Below are 27,351 nucleotides of genomic sequence, written 5' to 3' on the forward strand. Positions count from 1 at the left end.
TGTAGCAGGAATAGGGTGGGCTGCTCAGGATAGGTAGGGTTGATCGGCAAACATCAGGAGGAATCATGGTGATGGGGGACATGGCCAAAATAGGCCATCACAGACTGTGCGGCTGCGCGGTGCTGTGTAGAAGCACCCTTGGGGCTGAGCATCATCTCTCGAACCTGGTAGGTGCCTTGTGGCCCATCAGGAGAGGCAGCTGACACTGGGCATCTCTTGGCACAGACTGGCTGTGCGGGCTGGGATAAACAAGGCTGGCGAAAACATCACTCAAGTTTGGAACCAGCGTGGACTTGCCTGGTGGGCACCCAAGGAGGTTGCCTAGTGCAGCCCGCCTTTAAAATAACAATGACATAGATCAGCTATTTAAATAATTAAATATATGAATATAAATAAACAACTAGTTGACCCCACATAATCGTGTGTGTGTATTCATTTTGACGTGGGGTGCTGGGGCAAAGGAACTGGAAAGGAACAAAACATCATCTCCTGACTCCAGCCAAGTCCTGGTCCACCCTGTTATTCCTGATATAAGAAACTGAATTTCTACCTTAAAATGCTTGCCTTAAATTTTTTGTCCTTTAAATATGCAGGATTTCATTTCATCTATAGCACATGCTTTATAAACAGCAGCTCTGGATAAACAAACAAGCTACACAATGGAACAGCCATTGTTGTAACATGACCTCCCCCCTCCCTTTTTTTTTTTTTTGCACACAAACAAACAGTCCAAGCAAAGAACAATTAAATTGGCAAACTTACTTTTTTCGGACGAAAGATGCACCTTCACTTGTCCCCTCACAAGCCTGCACGTCGAACCATCTCCAGCACAGATGCCACAATTGTCTTCCTTGGTTTGGCTTCCGAGCTGCCGATCACAGCCTACAGCCTGCCAATATCAACACTACAGTAAGAAAGAGGGAAGCTGCCACAGGCATGCTACGGCTTCTAGAATTTTAAAAAAAATTCCACCTGCATTTCCAGACCTATACCTGGCTAAGAACTTCTTGGACTCTGAGCGAATTATAAAACTGTCTAATGGTTATGCTACACTATTTATGGATAATTCCATTTTGTATTAAGGCATTAGCACTTCATGTATAGGTCTACATAGGAAGACTCTGTGTGTTGTTTCATATTGATTGGCAATTTGTGCTATGAAATAATAACAACATAGTTTTGTAATTGGTGTAAAAGACTTTATTTCGTTAGGATGTCACAATTTCTTGCCTTTGATCACAGCCTACAGCCTGCCAATATCAACACTACAGTAAGGAGGAGGGAAGCTGCCACAGGCATGCTAAGGCTTCTAGAATTTTTTTTAAAAAATAGTATGTTATCCTTTTTGATGTTATTGGATGGCCTCATTCTCTCAAAAGCACATCTCAAACTTAATTTTTTTAAAAAAGGGGGCCCTACTGTGATGTTTTACGTTGTAACAGTAAAACAAATTAAAGCATCCCTGCCTATGAAATAGAGAAGTCACCTGTAAGTCAAATACTATTCCTTAGAATGATACTCTCAAGGTATCTGAAAAATGTATTGTTTAGGACTTGCTTCGTGGGGATTCAAGAATGTTACAACAACCTCAGCTCCCACCCTGGTCCCAGGCCAAGAATTAAGAAAGTTTGGCTGGTTGCATATTACAATCTGATAAGATACCAACCAATGGCACAAATTTAGTCCATGAAGTTTTGGAAAACTGATGCAAGTACCAGTTTTTGTATGAGATGAGGTTAGTAACCCTCCGATAGAAATGGAGAGCATAACAGCAGATTTATAGGTAGATAAAAAGTGTTTTTTTCCCCCAGAAAGCAGAGATTAAGTTGTCAAGGGCTATATAGGCAAAGCAGCAATGGCTTAAAGGGACTGCAGGGCACTCAGTTTCCTGCTGCCAATGCTGACAGAACCTCACCCAGACCAGAGGTGGTGCCCCGTCTCTTTACATTTTCTGGGGCATTCTGATGCAGTAACTCTACACCTCTCGCCCGTTTTTTCTTCCCAATGATCTTTGCACACTCTGAAGTGCAGCAAATCACAAGATCAAGCTATTAACACAGGCAAAATACATTCAGTGGTATCTTCTCTTTGCCTGAATTTTATTGGCGCAAGAGCATGCTTGTTTTTGAATTACATGGAAATTCTGCCAGATGGAGAGTTCTGTAACACAAAAGCCTACCCTACCCTACCCTTATATACTACTGTTCCATAACCAATTCCCCATTTCAGCTTTAGTTTCCATTCTCTTGGGCTTTGCCAGCCAGCTCTAACAAATATTTCCCTGAAAACCAGTTGCACAAGCAACTGCATGTTCACACTCTTGATGAACAACCCCCAAAATGTTCCTTTCCCGCTATCACTTTCTCTATAACAAATGAGTGACAGAAGTGGCGGGCTTATGTTTATTCCCAAGACTCTTTGGAGGGTGCGAGTCTATAAAATGTTTCTTCTGTGAGCCTTCTCACACTTTATACAAGAGCGTTCTCCGTCTGGAAAGTATTGCCAGAAAGATAAACATCTGCAAAGAGAGTTTCAAAAATTACTTTCCTATTTTTCTGCTCACAAAGGCAGCCCAGCTCGTTCTCATGATATCAGAACAAGTTCTCCAAACCTCCTTCAAAAATGGCAAAGAGGGGAACGAAAGAGTCTGCTTTTGCAATGGACTCTATGTCACTGTGCCAAGAACCTGAGAGGTAATTATTGTTAACTTGCCGTGAAACTTCCAGGCAAGTAGCAGTATTGGCACTGCTGCACTTCCTTTGATGCCCAAAAGGTGGCTGTGCCAATGCCAAAGGCACCTATTGGACAATGCCTTGAACATCAACACCTCTTCCGCATGCCATTAAGCACTTATTTTCATATATATATAATATATATATATATATGAAAATTTATAACATATTATTTTATTTTACTCTATTAGAACAGAACAAGGAATACAGAAAAAAGGGACAAAGGAAGGGGACAAGAAAACGAATACAAAGCTGTGTGCTACAAGGATTATCAAAGTACAGAGTACAAAAATCATAACCTTTAAAAGATTTAGACTACTATTTGAGACTGTTTAAGGCATATGTTTTCAAATAAACAACATGTGCAGAATTCAAACCTGTTTCTACTCTTTATCTTAAAAAAATGAAAAACTCATTATTATCCCTATCTTATCATTACCTTTACTTACACGTTTCTTAACAATAACAATGCTGGCTTTTTAACAATATTTCAGTGTTATCTATCATACATTCTATTCTACTAATTATCTTAATTCAACTAATTATCTTACAGTCAAATTGAAGAACATATCCATATATAATCATATTCAAATTCACAGAACTAATACATGCCAAAGGCACCTAGTGGACAATGCCTGGAACATTAACACATCTCTTCTGCATGCCATTAACCACATATTTTCCTTCCTTGTTTGCTTGCTTTCCCTCCTTCATTTCTAAGTGCTGGCACGGAAGAATGCAAGCTTCTTAGCGAGATTTCACATACTCTAAATCACAGGTTTTCATGCTAAGTTTGCAGTCCAGCTTTTACGAAGAAAGATTTGATCGACAGCCTAGAACCTCACATGCTGCTCCTCCTTCTCCTTACCTATGGACACAACAACCTAGAACCTTGGTTGGATCATAGGGTTGTCGGGACCCTGGTGGGGGAAGAGGATCCCCTGCTCCCAACCTCCACCCCCCTGCTGTCAGGTCCAGTGTATATCTAAACTGTACTGACTCCATTTTCTAATGCTTCTAGTGTTTAAGTGCTTTCTTCCCAGGTGCACCAGTTCCCAGGCGGCATTCCCACCGGAGGCGACTGTTTTGTCTAACACCGTTCCACCAAGCATTGGCCTTGAAGGAGAGCAGCTTCCCAGGACTGAGAGATGTTGTTTTGAGAACTGTGGGGGGAGGCAAATCCAGATGGGTATTGTTACTTTGTACCTCATGCTTTGCCCTTCATTGGTAACAATGACTGTGTACCATCCTGAGTCTCCTATTCAGGACAGTGGACTATAATGGACCTTTTCTGCAGTAAAGTTTCCTTGTTCAATCAATGGACTCCTGTTTGCTTTGGAAAGGGAACCTGTAGGAAGAGCCTTATCTAGCCACAAGCTGACATTTTGTTACCAATCATGCCTGAGATGGGCCCAGCGGAATCCAAGGTAGTCCCGGACAGGGATCCTTTGTTTGATCCGTATGCGTCCCCCGACAGTCAAACAGTGCAACCCCAAGAATCTCATGTGCCAGCCGGGGCTGGAGCTTCGACGTCTACACCGCCTCTCATCGACCTCAGCAGTGAAGGGACAAGGCCGACGGCTACCGCTCTCCCCTTGATCTCGCTACCCACCCCGTCGGAGTGGGGAGCCAGACCCCGAGAAACGCGAGAGCGCAGGGCCGGAGGGCTTCATCCAAGAGTTTCGATGGACGGACGCCGAAGCCTAGAGACTGTCCCTGAGCTGGATAGCAGCCAACCGTGGCTGTTTTGGAACAGGACGGCCGAACAGACGGACGGGAACACATCTCGCCGCGGCGCCCTGAGTTGGGATTATTCGGAACTTGCCCCATGGAAAGAGCCAACGGAAGTTCCTGAACATAGTTGGGTGCAAATGCAAAGTCGCACCCATGCTGTAGATTCCGGCATCTCGGCAGTGACGGGCCTAGCCAAAGGAATTCTAGCAGCGAGATCACGAGTCGATCAAGGAGATCCTCCGCCTTGGGGGCCGTTTTCCCCGGTGAGTACAACCGAAGGAGGTTCCGTGATGGGGCAACCGGGTCCTAGCCGTATGCAACAGTTGGAAGCTAGGCTGATTGATATGGAGGAAAGTTTGGCTCATGCCATTCACCTAATCTCAGCGATGGGGGCAGGGGAGAGAATCTCACCTGAAGAAATGGCGGTACAAATCGCCACCCTCCAAAGTGTCATGTCCTATCCAGTGGAGGACGCCCCGCAGCAGCCGCTGCCTTCGGGAGAGGAGGAATATTATCCTGGAGAACCGGGAGAGTCGCCCGCGGAACTCCCTAGAAAAGACGAAACCCCGCCGCACGGGGATACTCCAGCTGAGGTACCTGGAGAGACTCCGACGGAAACCCCTAAATCGGACGGGGATCCATCTCCCAAGGAGACTCCAGCGGAGGAGCCTAGAGAGGAGGAAGAAGGGCCAACCCGTCCAACCGAAACAACGGTGATACCCCCTCCCGCTTCTCCAACGACAGTTCGGCCGGATCAGACGGAAGAGCCTCCGGCCCCTTCTGAGGAGGAATTACCGCAACGACCGCTAGAAGTAGTTCCCATTCAACAAACCCCGAGCGCCCCGACGCCACAAGACCAGCCTTTGCATCCCAGAGACACGACGCCGAGAGGGGCAAGCCCGCGCGGCCCACCACCCATCAGGCCTTCGCCGCTGCGGCCCCTTCCGCTTCGACCGCAACTAACTCCTTCGCAGCAACCGATACGTTTGCCACTTGAGCAGCCCGTAATACCACCTCCGAACCAACCGGTGGGGCCTACACCACTACGACCCCACCAACCCGTCCCTCAGCGGCCGGTCATTACTCAGCCGCACCGGCCACCTCCACCTCAACCGCTACTGCCAGCACCTCCTGTATTGCCACCATCAGCCCGACCGAGATTGCAGCCGCCTGTCCGACCACGACTGCAGCCACCGGCCCAGCCGAGAGCACCACCGCCAGCCCAGCCGAGAGCACCACCGCCAGCCCAGCCGAGGCCGCCACCCCCGGCTCAACCGGTGATGCCGCCGCCAGCGCAACCAGCACCGCTACCACAACCGGGTCCCCCCATACCTCAAGTGCCATTGATGCTTCCGACGGACTTCTACCCAGCACCGGCTCCGAGGCAAGACCTCCCGATGGGTTGGGTGAAACTGGAAGCTACTTTTGATGGGGATCCCTCCAAACTGGGATTTTTCCTAGTGCAAGTCGTGCAATTCTTCAACCGGTGGGGACACCTCTTCGGCAGCGAGGCCAGTCAAATTGAACATCTCGGCTCCCGCTTACAAGGCAAAGCAGCGGACTGGTATGTAGGACTATACAATATCGGGGCCCCGGAACTTAATACTCTCCAGGGGTTGGTGGATGCTATTCGAGCGCAATATGAAGACCCCTTAGAGGAAACCAGGGCCCGAACAGAATTGCAAGCCATTAAACAGGGCAGCATGTCGGCGAGAGACTATATCACGAAATTCCGACAATTGGCCGCCAAATGCCCTAGGTGTGAGGAGTCCACCAAAATCATTCTGTTCAAGCAAGGACTAAACCCGAGACTTTTGGACAGAGCCCTCATGCAGGACAATCCCCCTACGTTGTTAGGTTGGATCCAACTTGCATGCGAAGTTGAGAATCGCATTTTGGAAGTCCGTTTGGTTGAACAACAACAACAAACGGGACAAAGAAGACCCTTGACTTTACAGAAGGGAGGACGGGGAGCTGGGTACGCCACCCGTGGAGCGAGAGATGCTAGATGGCAACAAGGGCTGTGTTTGCAATGCGGACAAGCCGGTCACTTTGCAGCACAATGCCCCTACCGGCCTGTGCAAAGACCTCCGCTTCAACTACGGCGCCCAACCCTTGCTCCATTTCCTACTCTCCAACGCCCGATTCCCGCGCCACGCGCGAACAGAGGCCGCGGCGCTTCCCAAAGGCCCGCCTCAGAGAGAGGACTGGAAGCGGAAGAAGTTATGGAATACGACCCCGCTTCCCCAAACGCAGAAGTCAATCCAGAAAGCCCCCAGTCGGGAAACGAGATGGATCTGTCGTAAAAGGGCCCAAACGACAGATCCGCCCCAAGCCCGTCCCTACACGGAACCGGCCGCCTGGGTCCATCTTATTCATGCCAGTAACTCTAATCAACCCAGAGAGAAAAATGCACATCCGAGTGCAAGCCCTTATCGACTCGGGCTGTTCGAGAGACATCATTGCCCCAGCTCTAGTCAATGGACTAGTCTTACCAACTCGGGAATTACAAAATCCAGTAATCTTTGAACAAATGGATGGCACCAATATGAACCCTGTTACCACTGAGACCATCCCAGTGATCACAGGCATGGGACAACATTGGGAAAAGAGGTCTTTTGTCATCAGCTCCACTGCCAAATACCCGTTAATTCTAGGCAGCAAGTGGCTATGTGATCACAATCCCTACATAGAATGGGCACAAGGATGTATCACCTTCAGTCATGCCAACTGCAAAAATCACCGTTGGAACCAAAACTGGGGCAATGATCCAACTCATACTGAAAAGGCCCTTCTTACTCAAGAAGAAATCAACCAAATACCCGAACCGTATTGGCCTTTTCTAAACGCTTTTTCCGAGGAGGAAGCTGATACTCTACCCCCGCACCGACGAACGGACTGTGCGGTGGAAATTTTACCCGGAGCCTCACTGCCCAAAGGACGACTCTATCCCATGAGTCTCCATGAACGAGAAGAGCTCCGGAAATTCATCGACACCAACCTCCAACGAGGGTTCATCCGCCCAGCCAACAGCCCCCACGCCGCTCCGGTTCTCTCCGTGAAAAAGAAGGATGGGGGACTACGACTGTGCACGGACTTTCGAGGACTTAATGCAGTGTCCACCAACAATGCCTATCCTATACCACTCATCCGAGACCTTCTCAACGTCGTGGCCCAAGGTAAGATCTTTACAAAATTAGACTTAAAAGATGCTTACTTCCACGTCCGTATCAAGGCAGGGGATGAGTGGAAAACCGCATTTAATACGCCCCTCGGACAATATGAATACCTAGTTATGCCTTTTGGATTGACGGGAGCCCCGTCTGTATTTATGTCCATGATAAACGAAGTTCTGCACGAATTTCTGTACAAAGGGGTGGTGGTGTACCTTGATGATGTCTTAATTTATTCAGACACAGAGGAAGAACATATTCAAATGGTACAAAAGGTCCTGGCCACCTTGATGAATAATAAACTACCCATCAAGTTGTCCAAATGTGAATTCCATAAAACCGAACTCACTTACCTTGGGTATTGCATCTCCCAAGAGGGTTTAAAAATGGATCCAACCAAAATACAAGCGATTCAAGAATGGCAAACACCCACCACCCGTAAAGAACTACAATCCTTCCTGGGTTTTGCCAACTTCTATAGAGACTTTATAGCAAATTTCGCCCAAATCACGCTCCCCTTAACAGAATTGTTGAAAACAAAAGATAAAGGGGACCAAGCTAAAAAACCCTCCTCCAAACTACAATGGACCTCCGATTGCCAAACTGCTTTCGAATGCCTAAAAGAGCAATTTGTAACGGAACCCATCCTCTCCCACCCCAACGAACAGTCCCCTTTCGTAGTGCAAGTCGACGCCAGCGATACGGCAATAGGGGGAGTTTTACTGCAGAAGGGGGAGGATGGAAAGTTGCGGCCTTGTGCGTTCTTGTCTAGAAAATTTTCGGAGGCGGAAAGGAATTGGAATGTGTGGGAGAAGGAGGCTTTTGCAGTAAAAGCAGCCCTTACTAATTGGAGACATTGGCTGGAGGGGGCGCGATACCCCTTCGAGGTTTGGACAGATCATAAAAATCTGGAGGCCCTCCGAAGCCCACGCAGACTGAATGCCAAGCAATTGCGATGGGCGGAATTCTTTTCCAAATTCAACTTCACTCTAAATTATCTCCCGGGCAAGACTAACTTTTTGGCGGACGCCCTATCGCGCATGCCCCAACACAGGAGCAAACGGGAGGAGACTGTCGACACGGTCTTCTCGCCTACGCAACTTGGGGGTGTGGTGACTACTCGCAGTCGAGCCAAACAACCCCTCCCGGCCAACCAGGAGTGGAAATCGAAACTTAAAACTGAGGTGGAAAAGGAGGGGGATAAGGCTCCGTGAAACAAACTAGTCCAATCCCCACAGGGGGATTGGCTAGCTGGGAGCAAGTTTTATGTCCCAGACAGCCTCCGGCTGGAGGTTTTGCAGCGCTGTCATGATGCTCCCACTGCTGGTCATTATGGGTATCTGAAAACATTGCATCTAATCCAAAGGCAGTTCTGGTGGCCGGGCATGCGCAAAGACATTTCCCAATATGTTAGTTCCTGCCCCGTTTGCCTCAGCGCCAAAACCAGAAAAGGAAAACCTCCGGGTCTCCTGCAACCATTGGAAACACCCAACAGACCTTGGGAAATAATATCTATGGACTTTATCACTGATCTACCTGTTTCAAAAGGACATAATTGCATTTTAGTCGTGGTAGATCTGTTCTCCAAACAAGCTCATTTTATTCCCTGTACTGCTATACCCACCGCTCGAAAACTAGCAGATTTATTTTTAAAACACATCGTAAAATTACATTCTTTTCCGTCCAAGGTGATTTCGGATCGCGGCGGACAGTTCGTTGCCAACTTCTGGCGGGAGCTTTTGAGAATGTTGAATATTGAGCAAGGCATCAGCTCAAGCCACCACCCACAAACCGACGGACAATCCGAAAAAACAAACCAGATACTAGAACAGTTTCTTCGTTGCTACATTAATTTCCAACAAGATAATTGGGTAGACCTTCTCCCTCTGGCCGAATTCTCATATAACAACAGTGTACACGCTTCAACTGGAGAGGCCCCTTTCAAAATTGTCTATGGAGCTCACTTCAATCCCTTCCCGTTGGACGCTCCCCCTCTCCATTCCTCTAATTTGCCAGATGTATCTTCGTGGTGGGGGGAGGCGGCGCAACAATGGACTCTTATTAAGAAACATCTTGAAAAAGCCAAACTGGATTACAAAAAATACGCAGATCGCCATCGTGTGGCCGAATGGGATTTACAACCTGGAGATCATGTGTATATTTCCACAAAGAACCTGAAACTAGCTCAGACAAGCCGCAAACTCGCTCTGAAATTCCTGGGACCTTTTCCTGTGCGCAAAATAATAAATAAAGTGACTGTTGCTGTAACCTTGCCCAAGAACTTACGCCACGTACACGATACGTTCCATGTCAGTCTTTTAAAAAGAGCTCCTACCGATGACAAGTGGCACATCAAAGCTCCACCCATTCCAACTTTGATTGACGACCAAATACACTATGAGGTGCAACAAATTTTGGACTCTAAACTCAAACGAAATCAGCTTTTTTACCTCATTAGATGGAAGGACTTTGATTCTGGGTACGATGAGTGGGTGAACTCTGTACATGTTCATGCTCCTAGATTGACCAAAGCTTTTCATACTCGCTACCCATATAAACCAGGGGGGGATCTGTTTTAAGGGGGGCAGAATGTCAGGTCCAGTGTATATCTAAACTGTACTGACTCCATTTTCTAATGCTTCTAGTGTTTAAGTGCTTTCTTCCCAGGTGCACCAGTTCCCAGGCGGCATTCCCACCGGAGGCGACTGTTTTGTCTAACACCGTTCCACCAAGCATTGGCCTTGAAGGAGAGCAGCTTCCCAGGACTGAGAGATGTTGTTTTGAGAACTGTGGGGGGAGGCAAATCCAGATGGGTATTGTTACTTTGTACCTCATGCTTTGCCCTTCATTGGTAACAATGACTGTGTACCATCCTGAGTCTCCTATTCAGGACAGTGGACTATAATGGACCTTTTCTGCAGTAAAGTTTCCTTGTTCAATCAATGGACTCCTGTTTGCTTTGGAAAGGGAACCTGTAGGAAGAGCCTTATCTAGCCACAAGCTGACACCTGCCACTGCTCACCTGGCCAGGGGTCATTTCGTAGAAAAAGAGCTGGAGGAACTCATTAGCATATGCCACGCCCCTTGCCATCACCTGTGTGTCATTAGTAAAACTGATTTGCATATGCCACACTCCCTGACATCACCTATTCTGGCTGTTTTGGACCCAATCCTGGTCATTCAGGGCCGAAATTGGGCCCAAAATGCCAAAAGGGGCTGAAAATGGCTGAAAAGGGGCCCAAAATGGTCAGGATTGGGCTGCTGATGAGCGGGAGAGTGATCCACCACCCGTCAGAGGCCCGATCCAGGCCGTTTCAGCCCCAATCCAGGCCGAAATGGGCCCAAAATGGCCGAGAGTCAGGTGGGTGGGGCCACCTGACATGTGACCTCTTTGGGGAAGTGCCGGAACTGCGTTCCTGTGTGTTCCCCCTCGAAATGAGCCCTGCACCTGGGCAGTGGGCGAAAAGATGCACGAAAAGACTTCCTGGGGTGCACTCCTGGTGCAAGATGACAACGTTACTCCCAGGAGTGAAGTCACCTTTCAGGTTCTGGGAGTGCTCCCAGGCTTCGGGCCAGGCTGGGCCTTAAAGGATCAGCCCAAATCGGCCCAGCACAAAGCTCAGGAGTACTCCCAGTACCTGCAAGGCGATGTCACTCCTGGAAGTGATGTCATCATGCCACACTAGGACTGCGCACACCCAAGGAGCTCTTAGAGATGAGTTCCAGGACCCCCCTCTCCCCAGGAGGGTAAGGGGGCCTGGCAACCCTATGCATCTACCATACTGAATGTGGCTCTATCATTGCCCTACAGCAGTCAATTGTTCATTGCTGGATGTTCCTAGTCTGGACAAGACAACTCTGTTAAAAACGACTGCTAAAGCTCAACGATAGCACAATTATCATTAAGCTAAGGCTGCATGCTGCAAGCTGTAATTAAACAACAATCAGGCACCAATGCAATTTGTTGCCACGCTTGGGCACCGCCTTTCTCACTCCCACCTCCATGGAACTTGAACACTTCCTGTTTCCGCCCTGCTTAAATCTTCTATGCTTCAGTACCAAACTATTTTCAGCTGCAAACGGAGATTTCTAGTCCTTGGCTTGTGATGAGCTAACCAGCCCCAGCTGGACAAGATGTGTGTGTCTGAACATCACAGAATATCACAGCTTGATGAAACGAGGACTTTTGCAATCTAAAGCTTCCTGCTTACATTGTAGTCTGTTCACATTTTTGTTTGCTGATCATACCATTTGTTATTGATTTCTTTTTATTAATTGTTAGCCTTTAACATATTGGAAATTGCTTCATTTTATTGGTTTTATTCCTGTAAGTCACCTCCAAAGTCTTGAGCTAAGGTGTTTTTTCGGGAGGAAGGGGGGAGGGCAACAAATCAAATTAAATACAGTTTATCTAGAAACAACCTTAGTGGGTTAATGCTGGCTTTCTGGGGAAAATACTTAGGTACAGCCAAAAATTCAAGATTTGACCAGCTCTGATATCAACTCCTACTAATTTTTTACTTCTTCTGGATAATATTAGTATGTGGGGGGGGGGAGCCATTACAGATCTTAAGTCTCCCACATTATACCAAGCAACGCCATCTTGCTCCGAGAGCTATGCTTTTAGCCACACGTTATATTCTTTGGACCGAGCTTTGCATCATGCTTCTGTCCTGATCTATATCTGAGTCACATATGAGCTGCACTAATGATTAATGGAAACTGCTAGGCCTAGGGATGCCAACCTCCAGGTGGGGCCTGAAGATCTTGCAAAATTATAAATGATCTCCAGATTACCAAGATCAGTTTCTCTGGAGAAAATGGCTGCTTTGGCATTATACCCCACTGAGGTCTCTCCACAAACCCTGCCCTTCGTAGGCTCCCCCCTCCCCCCTCCAAATCTCCACAAATTTCCTAACCCAGAATCAGCCTGTGATTCTGGGAAACTGGTCACTCATAAGGCTTCTTATTAGGTTGGCCGAGGACAACACTGGCAGCAAATTTGGGGGGGGGTACCCTAATGAGCAGCAAATTGGGGTTCCCATAAGAGAACCCGAACAACGCAGCTAGGAGAGTTAGACACATCTCGAACTCTAGCCTGGCTAAGTATTTAAGACTTCAGAGACAGCACTGACCCATTAATGTCCTTTCCAAAGGAATTCTTAAATTTACATAGAGCAAAAAAAAAAAAAAGATTTGTAGCAACTCAAGTTCTTCTCTCTCTGCAGTCTGCAGCCTGTACTGTCACTGGCTTGGAGTGCATCTGCCCTTCATTATTATCTTGTATGGCATGAATTTAGGGTCCCCAGTCCCCCGGTCATGGCACGAGTTCCTCATCTCTCAGCCACCCCCCCCACACACACTGCCTCTTACCTGGCGGGAGGAGGGAGGTGCGGGGAACAGGCGTTCCAGAGCATACTCCTGCATGCTCCAGAGCCTTCCTTGTTGTGCTGGGAATGACATCATTCCCAGTATGACAAGGAAGGCTCTAGAGCACATGAGCGCTCTGCACGCTTGCACAGTAAGTTTTCCTCCCCCCTGCCCCGCCCAGCAGTTCCCAGGGACCCAACCTGAATTAGTTATGCTTTGAAGTTATGCTTCTTTTCACCTGTCCTTATTAAGCTGTCCATCAATATTGGGGGGAAATCATGGAGCTTCACGTGAATCTTATAGTGACCCATGACATAACTTCCAGTTACCTCAACGGAAATGACACTGTGACATCACAGGATGCCGTTCTGGCTCTGCCTTTCCCCCTTGCATTCACTGGAGCAAGGGCAGGCAACAGGGGGCACAGCACAGGTAAGAGTTGCCCCAGCCCCACTGCATAAATGGCAACCTTAATTAGGGGAGAAGGGCCAAAAGGACTCTTTCAGCGCAATCTGAAGCAGAGTGACTCCAGGCTAAGCCCACTGGGTTTGTCTACTTTATAAGACTGTTCTGTCCTTAAGCTATGGCTCCAGACCTAACAAGGAAAGGTTAAGGTTTGTTTTTTTAATTTAAAATGGTATGTGTTTTGCACAATATCAGAAACCGGCTTCATAGACAGACAGGAGATCAGGGCAAACACTACAGCTTAGGCAGACTGTAAGAGGCAAAGATGTATCTCATTGTATTTCAAAAAGATTTGCAGAGCTAAAATATGTACAGAAGAGGGCAACCTAGATGAGTAAGAGGTTGGATCACCTTTCCTATGTGGAAAGGCCAGAGAATTTTAAAATTACAGGAACTCGGTTAAAAGGTGGTGGTAACCATATTCAACAGGGGGGAGGAATAAAATCCAGGCTACTTACCCAGAGTCAGATTTTGAGGCCTAATATTGTTTTGAATTCCCTGGGCAGGAGTTGTCTTTCAGGAATGGTTAACAACAATAATTTGCCATGAGTTGAAAAGGGGCTGCGTAGATTTATGGAGAACACTCCATTTTTCAAGAAGAGGGTGTAGGCCAATAGCTTCTCCCAAAGAATTGCCTCACTCAGCTTCACACTCCGGGTCAGCCAGCCAGAAAGGACTAAAGATTTTAACGATTAAGGCATTTGTTCAAGTTAATCTACCCCATATTGTTGGCTATTTACTGAGCAAAGGGATCAACTATAAATATTACAGGCAGATTGGGAAAACATCTGCAAGCTTTTAGGACATATTCAGAAATAATTGTTAGAGGTGATTTTTTTAAAGGGAAAAAAACATGAAATTGCCTAAATGAAATAAATATAAAAACAGGGTTATGACAAAACGGGGACCGGGTTAAGCATTAAAAACAGCCATAAAAAGGTGTCACTATAAGAAGCGACTGATATTGTAATGGTCTGATTACAGAAAACTCCTACAAAGTGATAAACAGTTTTAAAGCGTATTAGTGATATGGTGCCCCTTTCCATATGTAATGGAAATGAAAATTAAAATACAGATGTTTGTGAAGTGGGCGAAGCAGTTAAAATATGCAGTGGTTTAACATCTGTGAGGCAAAGGTGCTTTTAAATTTAATTATTATTTTTGCCCAGCTTTTCCACACGCTGGCAAGCATTACTGCAATTAAAATCCATTAAAATATTCTTTTAGCGAGATCTCGGCCCAGACACAATGAAAAGATGCCCAGCCGCTGTTTCCCCCTCTGGTTTAGGGTTGCCAGGTCTGGGTTGGGAAGTTCCTGGAGATTTGGGGCGAGAGCCTGGGGAAGGGAAAGATCTCAGCGGCATATAAGGCCATAGATTATGCCTTTAGAAACTGCCATTTTCTCTAGGGAAACTGATAATTCTGGGAGGCCACCAGGATGTACTTGAAAGCTAGCAAGCCTACTTTATCTACACTGCATCCAGGCAAAACAGAGCGGTTTAAATCAATGACTTTTTAGCAATACAAGCAATCAGGGCTCGTTTTGAGGGGGAACGCGCAGTAACGCAGTTCTGGTAGTTCTCCAAAGAGGTCACATGTCAGGTGGTCCCACCCACCTGATTTTCAGCTATTTTGGGCCCTTTTCAGCCTGGATTGGGTCCAAAATAGCCAGGATCAGGCCCAGAACAGCCAGGATTGGTCCCCAAATGGCCAGGATTGGGCCTCTGACAGGTAGAGGATCACTCTCTTGCTCAGCAGCGGCCCAATTCTGACCATTTTGGGCCCCTTTTCAGCCATTTTCAGCCCCTTTTTGCCATTTTGGGCCCAATTTCGGCCCTGAATGGCCAGGATTGGGTCCAAAACAGCCAGGATAGGTGATGTCAGAGGGTGTGGCATATGCAAATCAGGTATCCCAATGACACACTTCCGGTGGTGTCAAGGGGCGTGACATATGCTAATGAGTTATGCTAATGAGTTCCTGCAGCTCTTTTTCTACGAAATGACCCCTGCAAGCAATAGCCATTCTCGCTTAACTACTTCCTCTTCCTTCCATGTAACTTACTGATACTATACAAACAACTAAGTCATATCATGTACAGTAAACTACTCTCTTCAAAGTTCATATCCTGAAAATCTAGTTGGTCTCTAAAGTGCTATTGGACCCAAAACTTGTGCTACTGCACACCACATCACCATTAAATTTATTTCTAAATGCCCACCAGAGGCAGAAGAGGAAAGGGTGAAGAAATCATATTCAGACCAGAAGGGGACACTTGCACAATGTATCACCACACAACACGGCAAGTTTATTTATGCAGCTAGTCATACTCCTCTCCCTAATGGGAACCCAAAGTAGCTTGCAAATTTCACACACACCTCTCCATTTTATCTTCACAACCATCACCCACCCTGGGAGGTTGGTTAGGCTGAGAATGTGACTGGCCCAAGGTCACCCAGCAAGCTCCCATGGCAGAGTGGGGATTCAAACCTGGGCCTTCCAGGTCTTAACCCGACACATCTCTTGGATCATTACAGGATGAGAAATCCCCTTATACAGAAATGCAGCCATAGGCATAGCAGTTTATTCAGTTCATGAGCACATGTGCGTTTTAGCAGGCTATGCTTCTGATGAAGAGAGCTGTGGTTCTCGAAAGCTTATGCTACAATAAAGTTGGTTAGTCTTAAAGGTGCTACGAGACTCTTTACTATTTTGCTACTACAGACTAACACAGCTAACTCCTCTGGATCTATTAGCAGGCTTCTCGGGGAGAAAAAAACAGTTATTGTCAAGGATAATACAAAGATGCTGAATCAAATACAAAGAAATACAAATCAAATACAAAAATCAGATACAGAAATACAAAGATGCTGAATCAAATTCTGTTCTTATGGTACCTGGGAGGTGTGGGATTCCTTTCCAACCAACTTGCTTCCCACGGCATAACAGCAGAATGGGAAAGATTATACGTAACAATGCAGTTACTTCACAGGCCAGGTTGTTCTCCCCCAGGATGGAGTGTGTTTGTTAGTTTACAGGCTACGCTTTCCATTAAAAAAAAATCGTCAAGCTTCCAAGTTAAAATCAACAAAGGAGCCTGAAACAATTCCTAAGAACATCTTAAGACAATCCATAAAACAAAATCAAAGAAAGAGTCCCAGGAGAAAAGCAGGATATGGGTATTAAATAAACAAACCTAAATAAAATAAAGCTGGCATAAAACAAATTAGAAGCAGCCAATAAAAACAGCAGATAAAACACCAGGGTTAGTTTGCTATATTAGCAGAAGAAATATTAACGTAAGAACAGAAGAAAACATCACACTTCAGGAAAAAAAAATTCCTAAACGGAGAAGCTTTTACCTGGCACCTGAAAGTTAACAAGGTACCAGGCAAATCACAGAAGGGCTTTCCATCACTGGGTGCCACCACAGTAAAGGTTCTGTGTTACTTCACACAGCAAGGGAACACCCATGCTCGTCTTAACTGACGGAGAACTTCGTATGGTTGTACGCAGTCCCATCAAGTAGCCTCGTTGCAAGTCGTTTGGGTGAGGGAAGTAACCATGTGGCTGGTCACTCCCAAATGATCTCCCATGTTCTATTAATATAGGAGCCGTTTCAGAAGCAATCTCGGGCAGGGAAGTATCTCCCAAGCGGCTGAAATCATACAAGAGCAGGCTCCAGATTCCGAATGATCATAAGCAACATGGCTATTCTTTGACCCTGGAGAGTTTTTAAGCAGGTCCATAATAGGCAGATATGCAGCAGGGATAGTTCCCCACCACCACCACCGGCATTCAGCATGGAAAGCCTGTCCCAGCTGAACTTCCGCTTGTTGTACTGAGGCTTTACCTTTTGGGCAAAGGGGGTCACAACTCAAGACTCACCATTCTAGCACTACTACACATGTGCACCCGTCACCCTCCCCACCTGCTCAAGTGAGCTGGAAAGCAGCACGGGGGAAACAGGCAGGGGTGCAACCAGCAACCTCCTCTCCACGTACTTTGCAAAAGATCCACTTACACAAGCCACAGGTGATTGATGTAGCACAGGAACAAAGTCACTCAGAAAAACAAAAGCCCTGAACAGTTGGAATCTCTGTGTTTTACAAAGGATTCTGGGATGCATTCTAGGAGCACATGGGACCCTGGTCAGGCCTCTGTGGATTCTCTAGGAATGTCAGTTCCCTGCTGGGGGTGGGGAATCCCGTGCTTCCATCCTCCGCCCCCACTTGCCTGGACAGCGAGGAGGGGGAATGCGCCTCCCAGGGCGCACCCCTGAGCAGATTTGGCCTGAACCTGGCCTGATTCAGTTGGATTCGGGGCGCTGCAAGACGCAGGAGCGCTCCTATTCTCTGCAGCGGCTGGATTTAGGCCAACTTGGGCCTGAATCAGGCTGAATCAGGCTGCTGTGGAGCAGCCTGATTTGGGCCCAAAGCAGCTCCTGCACCCTGTTTTCCACAGTAACTGGCACAACAGGCCTACAAAGCAGGGGCTCAGAGGCCAACCCTATCACCCCTGTTGGTGCCCCCCCCCAGCAACCAGAATTCAGGGATATAATAATAATAGCATTCGATTTATATACCGCCCTTCAAGACAACTTAATGCCACACTCAGAGCAGTTTACAAAATGTGTTATTATTATCCTCACAACAATCACCCTATGAGGTGGGTGGGGCTGAGAGAGCTCTGAGAGAGCTGTGACTGACCCAAGGTCACCCAGCTGGCTTCAAGCAGAGGAATGGGAGATCAAACTTGGTTCTCCAAATTAGAGTCCTGTTTAATAGTCTTTCAAGAACTGATCCGCCATGAATTGTCAATGCCCATTTCAAAGTCAGTCAAACTACACCCTACAACAGCAAGCTGAACACACATGAAGCTGCCTTATACTGAATCAGTCCATCAAGGGCCATATTGCCTATTCAGACCACCAGCGGTTCTCCGGAGCTCTTTCACATCACCTACCGAGTGATCCTTTTTACTTGGAGATGCCAGCGAGTGAACCTGAGACCTTCTCATGCACAGTAGACACTCTTCCATTGAGCCACAGCCCCTCCCCAAAGTTAACTATGAATTGTGTGAAGATGACCTTTGCCCTAAATGAATTTCAACTCACTGAATTTCTCCTTGCGGAGCCCTTGCTTCTGCAGAACCTCAGGGGTTCTGCAGAACATAGTTTTTAAAACCACTGACAAAAGAGATCTCATTCCTTTCTGTAGGCAAATACAGATGGTCTCCGTGTCACTAGACGAAAGACTATTTATTTATATACACACATTAAAACTGTATTAACAGCTAGACTGCCACTCACTCACTCCTTTTGAGGGAGGGGGGAGAGAGGAAATCAATACTGGTCATTCTCCCACAGTAGGATAGCAAATACTTTACGATGACAAGAGACCGAGCCGTGGCCGTGGCAGAAGAACGTAAGCGGCCGAGGGAAGGCTCTCACTGATTCCTGATACCTTAGAGCTGGTTATGAAACTTCATAAATATTCCACAAAATGTAAATCCAGGAATCACCCAGAAGTTTCCACAGCTGTTTCTACAGTTCTCCTTCGTGCTCATTTGGATTCGGCCAAGGAATTAGATTTAAATGAAAACCATGAATACAGGATGTTTCATTTCGATCTGTGAAGGTTAATGCAGCACCGACCACATTCAAGAATGTTCATTTCTTAAGCAGATGGTGGGATTTAAATATCATGAGAAGATTGGTGGGGAGGGGGGAGGGAAAGTGGGAAAGGACAAGGACTTGACAGAAAGTGGTGCAATATCTAAGGCCCACATCTTCCAAAGGATGTTAGGAAATCTCTCTGTTGGCCCATTCACATTGCACTATTAGGCCCCTGGAAAGGAGTGAGAGGCCTCATACAGCGCTCCCTTGACCCCAGCCATTCCCACACAAAATCCCCAACATAAAAATACTCAAAGCCAGGGCTTTTTTTCAGGGGGAACGCGGGGGAACGGAGTTCCGGAACCTCTTGAAAATGGTCACATGGCTGGTGGCCCCACCCCCTGATCTCCAGACAGAGGGGAGTTGAGATCAGGGGGTGGGGCCACCAGCCATGTGACCATTTTCTCTGAGGGCAACCCACTGAGTTCCACCACCACTTTTCCCAGAAAAAAGCCCTGCTCAAAGCCATACCCGTTCTCTGCTGCAGCACATCGTATGTCCAACTGCAGGCCTATTCTTGAGCGAGGTATAAGCAGCAGATGCTTATTACAGCATGCACCAGTCTGATGTACTGTGCCTTCCAATTCTCCAACATTGCAAGAGAAAAGGGCAGTTCTTCACCTGGTATGCCATCCTCTGCCTTCCCCACTTTTGCCAGAGCTTCTTGTCTGGAGGCAAGCAGCGATTTGAGCGGGACAGGTTGCCCACATTTGAGAAACCCATCAACGGCCTCCCAGAGCAGCGGCCCAGAGGCAGGAGTTGGGGGAGGGGGATCTTGGGGAACTGGAAAGGAATACTATCAGCAACTGCTGAATCTCTGAACCTCCTCACCACCACCCTGTTTCTTGCCCATCAAGCTGCCTTATCTCCCACAGGAACGCACCTCAACAGGTGAGAAGAGTTACCTCCCTCATTTGGGGCATTTCTCCTGCCTTAGGAAAAATGCAGAAGAAACGGTTTGGAATCCAAACCAGCCCCTGACTTCGTATTTGCCTTACAAGACACAAATTAAACAAGAGTCACTTCAAGCACCCCTGAATGGATCCTGGTCCCCAGAAGGCAAGGATGGGGACAGAGCAGAAGAGACACCTTTGAATCCCAAAAGGAAAAGATCGGCGCAAAGAGGAAGGAGGATATGAACATTCAGGCCAAGAGGTGTGGTTTATAAACTGTTGAGCCAGAATACGTCTTATTCCCCTGTACAGATTCTAAAATTAATCTCTCTCTCTCTCTCTCTCTCTCTCTCTCTCTCTCTCTGCCTGGCTTGGCTGCTGCTTTTCAAAGTACTGAGAGTTTGATTTACATCCAGTGTTCATTTTGACCTTCTCCTTGCACCGAGCACTTCACCGTCTGACATACTTCAGCTCTGACAACATTATTTCTTTTTTTAAAAAACACAGCAGCACTACAGCCCTGAACTTTCTTTGATGCTGCATGGTACCCTAATTCATTGAGTCGATCCTGACCATTACTCACGTCTTGCTCCATTAACTGTGACTTAAGGCCACACGCTGGGCAGAGGGAGGAGGGTTCTTTCCGAACTTAGTGCTGTCCTAAGCAGAGTTATACCGTTTGAACCCAAGTGACTTCAATGGACTGAAAAGGTTTTTTAAAAAAAAACTGTTTAGGATGACACGCCAAGTGAGGCACAGGCCAGGGAATGCCCTGGTTTCTTGCGTGTGTGTTCACGTATTAAAGTTATATCCCCCTTCTCAGCACAGGTTCCTGAACGGCTCCCAGCAATTTTTAAAAATGCGATACAATTCAGCCTCGTCTTTCCATACTGCTGGACAACAGTGGGTCAAGCAGATGTGTGTACACCTCAGAGCAAATGTGTAACAAACTCGCCAGCTGACTTATCTTTCTGCTCTGACAGGCAGTGGCTTTGCACCATCGCAGACAAAAGAAGCTCTTCCACAGTAAATGCTACCTGAAAACGTTTCAATTGAGAGTCTCTCTACACGAGACATCTTTCATGAGGACGCTCAAGTGTTAGCCGGGAAGTGTAGTTTAAAAAGACAGAGCCAAAGGCTCTATCAATTTCACTTCTCTATACTAGAGTAGATTTAAAAGACAGAGCTGGAGGATCTAACTCCTCAGAGAGTTTGTTAATTTCATCTTCGCCTCCCAGAAGTGGAGGTGAAATTGAAGGGCCTTCAGAGAGGTGAAGATGAAATTAACAAACTCTCTGAGGATAAATCTCAGCAGGCTCTGTCATTTTAAACTACCCTCATGTAGAGAGGTGGAATTGAACTACGCTTTCCAGCTTTTTAAACTACACTTTCCAGCTAACATTGTGTCTCCCTACACTTGAGCATCCTCGTGTAAGATGTCTCACATAGAGAGACTCAGAGACACCAGGAACTGATCCTGAGACCTTCTGCCAGCAAAGCAAGTGCTATTCCAAATGAACACAGAGAGCAAAGCTACAAGTGACTTTCTTCACGTGGAGAGCACTAGATTTTTCTCACAAGGTTACCTGGGAAGTGAAGTCCGAGTGGTCCTTCCCCTCTCTGTTAGAATCGCTGCCTGAAGAGCCACAAGAGGGCTTCGTTTGGGGGCCGGCAGCTGCTACTTTCTCCCAGGGTGTCCTGCAGGCTGCCTGCTCCCGGGGGGCTGCTCTGGAAGCGGCAGCATCGGTGAAGCTTCAGCTGCAGTGACAGCAGAAGAATCTGCAACAGATCCTTCCACTGTCGCTGCGGCTGAAGCTTCACCGACGTGGCCGCTTTCTCCAAGCAGCCTGCAGGACGCCCTGGGAGAAAGTAGCAGCTGCCCGCCCCCAAACAAAGCCCTTTTGTGGCTCTTCAGGCAGCGATTCTAACAGAGGGGAAGGACCACTCGGACTTCACTTCCCACGTAACCTTGCGAGAAAAATCTAGTGTTCTCCACGTGAAGAAAGTCACTTGTAGTCACACTCTATGCCTGACTATTGAAGCACAGTGATTTCGAGACAGAAATACTAGAGAGGTGGGAGATGGACAACCAGGGCTTTTTTTCAGCTAGAACATGGTGGAACGGAGTTTCGAAACCCTGGGGCCACCAGCCATGTGACCATTTTTTCCGAGGACAACCCACTGAGTTCCACCACCTCTTTTCCGAGAAAAAAAGCCCCGTGGACAACTATTGAGCTAAAACTTTCTTTCTGCTATGCTAATTTACTTCAAGCAAGGAGGGTTTTTTTTTAAAAAAAATGGGAGGAATCAGTTCCCCCACCTGCAATTTCAAGTGACACATTCTATAATTCCATCATTTTACTGTGCATTGATATGTAAATCAGAGTTACAAACTAACAACTGAACGATAAAACCCTACCCCAGAAACTTCAGTCCACCTTGACTCCAAAATAGCACAACTAGGTTGCCTCTTTCAATTCTGGAGTCAGATTATGGTCATCATTTATGATATGTTTTAAAACATACTTTTCTGTTTTTAAAGAAGGTGCCGGTATTCATATATAAGGTCGCACTGATTTCCAGTGATTTCCCTGTCATCAGCTGGGAGAGCCCCCTCCACCCAAAGATGCCAGTAACCCAGTACCGATGAGTGGTGATGGTGAAGAGGGCCATCAAGTCATAGCTGACTTATGGCAACCCGTGGTGGGATTTTCATGGCAAGAGACTAACAGAGGTGGTTTGCCATTGCCTGCCTCTGCAACCCTGGTCTTCGTTGGAGGTCTCCCATCCAATTACTAACCAAGGCTGATCCTGCTTAGCTTCTGAGATCCGACAAGATCAGGCTCACCTGGGCTATCCAGGTCAGGGCACAAAACTGTCACAAAACAGCCTTGGTTTTTAACAACGGATCCATAGCTTGCAGCACGCGTGCACTGATTGCTCTTTTCCACTCTGTTCAACAGGTTCTGCAAGCTTTTGTGTAATTTCAAAAAGCCCATTTGACGAGAGGCACCAAGAGGATCAAATAAGTGTGTATGTACAACTGGCTTACTCATGGAATAAATGGGCCAACAAAGACACTTTATGTAGCATTTGTTGACTTGGCTGCCGCATTCGATTCAATCAATAGGTCCCGCTTATGGTCCAAGCTTGCCAAACTTAACATCGATAAGTGACTGCCGTTTCTGCTCCACGAGCTACAACATGGAAAGCAAAGCCATCTTTTCCACACCATCTTCAGTTCTCTTTAAAACCACTGAATGCCTCCAAACTCATCTATTGCATATTATATTCTCTCTCTCTCTCTCTTTCTCTCTTGTCCGTATCCGTGAAGCAAAGCTTCTTGGCACGTGCACAACAGATAACAGGGAATTTTAAATACAGCTCTGGGAATTCCTTTTAATGTCAATAGAAGCATGAGAATCAAATTTACCATGGGAAACATATGCCGTGTCATGCCGTTTCCCATGCCTGCTCGCATGGCCGTAAATCTATATATTGAAGTCTAATCCTTTCAACCCATGTTTCATTTAAGCCGCAACCCCTCTGTATATATGAATGTGTAAACAAGTGATTTTTTTTTTTTGAACAAGCAAAAGACTGGGGAAGGGAATTAAAAAAAAAAAAGACATTCTGGTCATGTTGACTTGGCTCAGCCATTGCTACAAACCATGGATTTGCCCATTAATTGAAGAAGTTAGTGTGATGGCTGCTATCTCTGCCCACTCCTGTGCAGTGAAATCATTAGCTTTCCCCAGATTTTTTTGATAAACCGCAATTGGCTGTCACATGAGAACTAGCAAACCATGGCTTCTGTTTGCCTAGCAGAACCAGGATTCAAAAGAGCGTTTTGTTCCCAAGTTAGGAATCTTGGTCTGTGCAGGAGCTGGCCCAAGCCAAAAGTCTGTTGGTTCAGATGTAAAAACAAGCTATGGTTTGCCCCAACTTCATCAGCTCACCGTGCATGAAAGAATGTGAGATTTGGGATTGTGCAAGCCACTATGAAGCAGGTTCCTTTATGTCGCCATTGCGGTTTCATTCGTAGATTTGCCGTGACGTCAGAACCAAGCAAAAACTGTTCTCACGTCTATTAAATAAACCTGACGACCCATCTGCATCTCAACACACACACACGAGAACTGTTTGCTATTTAACCTAATATACAACCAACAATGCATCTTCTTAGTCACACACATACAAAAGCAAAGAATTATGATGATTTCCCTGAAAAGAATATTATGATATGAAGAAAAACAAAAAAAGAGAGGAGGGGATATGTATTGCATGAAATTCACAGCTTCCAAGTAGCTTTTCCACATATTTTCTGCAAACATTTTTAATATATCCAGGGACCAACATCAGACAAAGATTCCTCCGTTATGCAAACCCACTTCCATCTCATAAAATAAAGAGTGCTGCAAAAAATATTAAATTCTCATTTTAAAATGTACTGAAGCATGAGGCGGGGAAGCTTGGGAGATTACAGACCACCCACGACAGAATGGTGCAAGCTCGCCTCCTTACGCATCACCCTTACGGATCAAAAAAACCACGCCAGACACAAAACATTCATTGACTGAACAGTGTTGTTGGCCTGGGCTCTGGTGGGCTCTGGCTTATTTTTCTTTTTTTTAAAAAAATTACAAATAAATAATGAAAGGGACCGTTACATTATCACCTGCTTTTCCGACTACACACACACAATGTTACTCTTTTACCCTCTGCATGGCCCATTTGAACCGCTCGCTCGGCACCTGAGGTTTCAGAAGCATTTGCAACCCAAAGTCTGTGGGGCAGGCCACACAAGTAGCTCTCAATGAAATCAATATCACTGATACATGCTGTTTCCGCTTGCAAAGAAAACCCCCAGATATACGCTGTCCAATTCTCAAAATTTAACAAACAACTACAGGCTGTGTTCACAAGCCCTACATAATGTAATAATTTTACCAACTGCAGTGGTGATATTCTCAAAAATTAGGTTAGATGAGAAGGTATGCTGAATCTTTATTTTGAGTTTCTACAGCTCTCCGTCTCGTTTGTCACAATCCTTCTTGTGTGATCGTGATAGGAAGCAATCATCAGCTTTAGGACCATGTTCAATAAAGTATCGGGATACATGCCAATTAAGGTCCCCGACCACTTCAGCAATTCCGGAGTAAGCCATAGCCGCTATGCAGATTCCACCTGACGGAGGATCAGCTGAGCAGATATTTCAGCTTGACATTCACAGGAGGGGCCTATGCCAGGGCTGGATAATCCCTCTTGGCATCAGAGCTGACACAACATAAACAGAGACTGAGAGCCTAACTAGATGTTACTGACTGCATGAGTTCACTGCAGCTATACTGTAGCGGCTAGTTCCTGGAGGCAACTCATGAGTAAATGCCAGGGTGGATTTGATTTAAATCAAACTGATTTAAATCACGATTTAAATCACAATTTAAATCACTAGTCATTAAGGCTTGATTTAAATCATAGTTTTCTACATAAAGACTAATTTTTGCTGGTATAACTTTAATATGCAAGTAGATGCCTGCCTTACCGATAGGTAAAGGAACTTCATTAAAGTATTCCCAAACTGGGTCTCTTTTACGGCCTGCTGCCATTATAGGTTTTTTCCTCCAAGGAAAGAATGTGATAAACCTCAGGTCACACACACAAAAGAGGCAAAGACTTGTGCAGTATTGTGCTCAAAAAGTTTCACTTTCATTTTGTACTGCTTGCCCCTCCCTCCTCACACTTAGTTTCTTCTTGTGCAGATCTATTCCACTCCAAACAATCAGAAAAATATTGTTTCTATTCACTGAACTTCTTGAAACTTAGCACTGGAGGGGTTGATTCTGTCTTCACAGGTTTGTAGAACAATAGGATTAAGGTCTTTTTCTCAACTCTGTTCATGTTATAACATTTTTGCTGTGAAGAAGAGGCATGTGATCTCTGCTGAGCTGACACAAATTCAGTTTTGAGAACTGCAAAACCAAGCATCTGTGATAATATCTTGTAGGCAGAGAAACTGCCCAATAATCTTACAAAAACATCTGGAAGAGCATGACATTGTGAATGGATTAATGGGATTTATTTACCAAAAAAATTAAACATATACAGCCTTATTCTACATAATTAAAAACTAATCTTTATTTCATGATGGAATAACCTTTGGATGGTAATATATTTTCCTCAAAAAGCATTTTATTTAAAAAAAATCCAATTTAAATTTAAAAAATCCAATTTAAATTAAAAAAATCCAATTTAAATTTAAAAAATCTGATTTTTTTTAAAATCATTGATTTTTATCCACCCTGGTAAATGCACAGCGGAGCCTGATTTGGATTAGGACCCCTGCATGGCAGAAGGAGGCATTCCTGCTGTCTCCCCTCTGCTGTTTTTGGTGGCTGAAACAGCCCAGGAGCTACAGGGATTTCGCGTGAGAAGATGCTGTCCTCTGGGTCTTTCGCATGATGTTCCACAGGCAGGTAAGACGTGTGGAAACGGCCAGGGTGTTTCAGCCAACATAAACAGTGTAGACGAGAAGTTAGGAATTTTGCCTTCTCCTGCACAGTGGTCCCAAGTCAGGTCTAAACGGAATGTGCGGTGGAGTGGGGGGCTATGTAGACATAATCTAAAATTTCTGTCTCTATCACACAAACAATCTAGCCCCACTGGAACAGAGCTGTGTTAATCAGAGAAAACAAAGGGTATGCTTGCTATTATAGCTTTGAAATATAATAATAACAACAGTGTGCTTACTTAGACCAGCGAACAAAGTCAGTGTTATTATGCCCACAATATAGCTGGAGTTGAGAGGAGTGGCTTACCTAAGGCCACCTGCAGAGCTCATGGCAGTAGTGGGAACTGAACCAGCAGAGTGCTGATTCACAGCCCAACCACTTAACCACTATGGTGCTACAGCTCTCACTCACCCCACCAAAAAACAAACCAAGAAGGATTCTACCTCCAAGTATCATGGTTACACCGGCATTCAAGGAACTGCATTGAGTCCATGCATACTCCAAGTCAGTAGGCAGCCCAAGATGTCTTGGGTCTTGGAGAAGAAGTCCAAAAGGTTCCCTGGGGCTGTAGTGAAATTATAACGACCAACAAAATAATTGATAATTTGATGGCCCTTGAAGTACAACCACTAAATCTGCTGGCCAAAAAAGTTCACCTTGCCCTGCCTAGCGGTAGGACTAGCTCAGCTCTACGAATCAGGCAGTATGTACAGGTAACCAAATCCGGCAAGATCAAAGCCCGTCAAGAACAGCACCCAGAAAGCATTAAGTAGCATGGAACTCTGGCAAGCAGCGCA

The 27,351-nt window shown here is 46.0% G+C and overlaps 1 protein-coding gene across 1 annotated transcript in view; it reads right to left on the reverse strand.

The window, feature by feature from the left end:
- ADAMTSL3 (ADAMTS like 3) overlaps positions 1–27,351 on the reverse strand; it is a 200,124-nt gene that overhangs the window by 112,363 nt on the left and 60,410 nt on the right. The window contains exon 6 of the mRNA XM_055002297.1: positions 763–889. Coding sequence (XP_054858272.1) covers positions 763–889 — 127 coding nt within the window. The remainder of the gene's footprint in view (positions 1–762; positions 890–27,351) is intronic.

Source organism: Eublepharis macularius, chromosome 18 (assembly GCF_028583425.1).
Source record: "Eublepharis macularius isolate TG4126 chromosome 18, MPM_Emac_v1.0, whole genome shotgun sequence".
In the NCBI taxonomy this organism is placed as follows: Eukaryota; Metazoa; Chordata; class Lepidosauria; order Squamata; family Eublepharidae; genus Eublepharis; species Eublepharis macularius.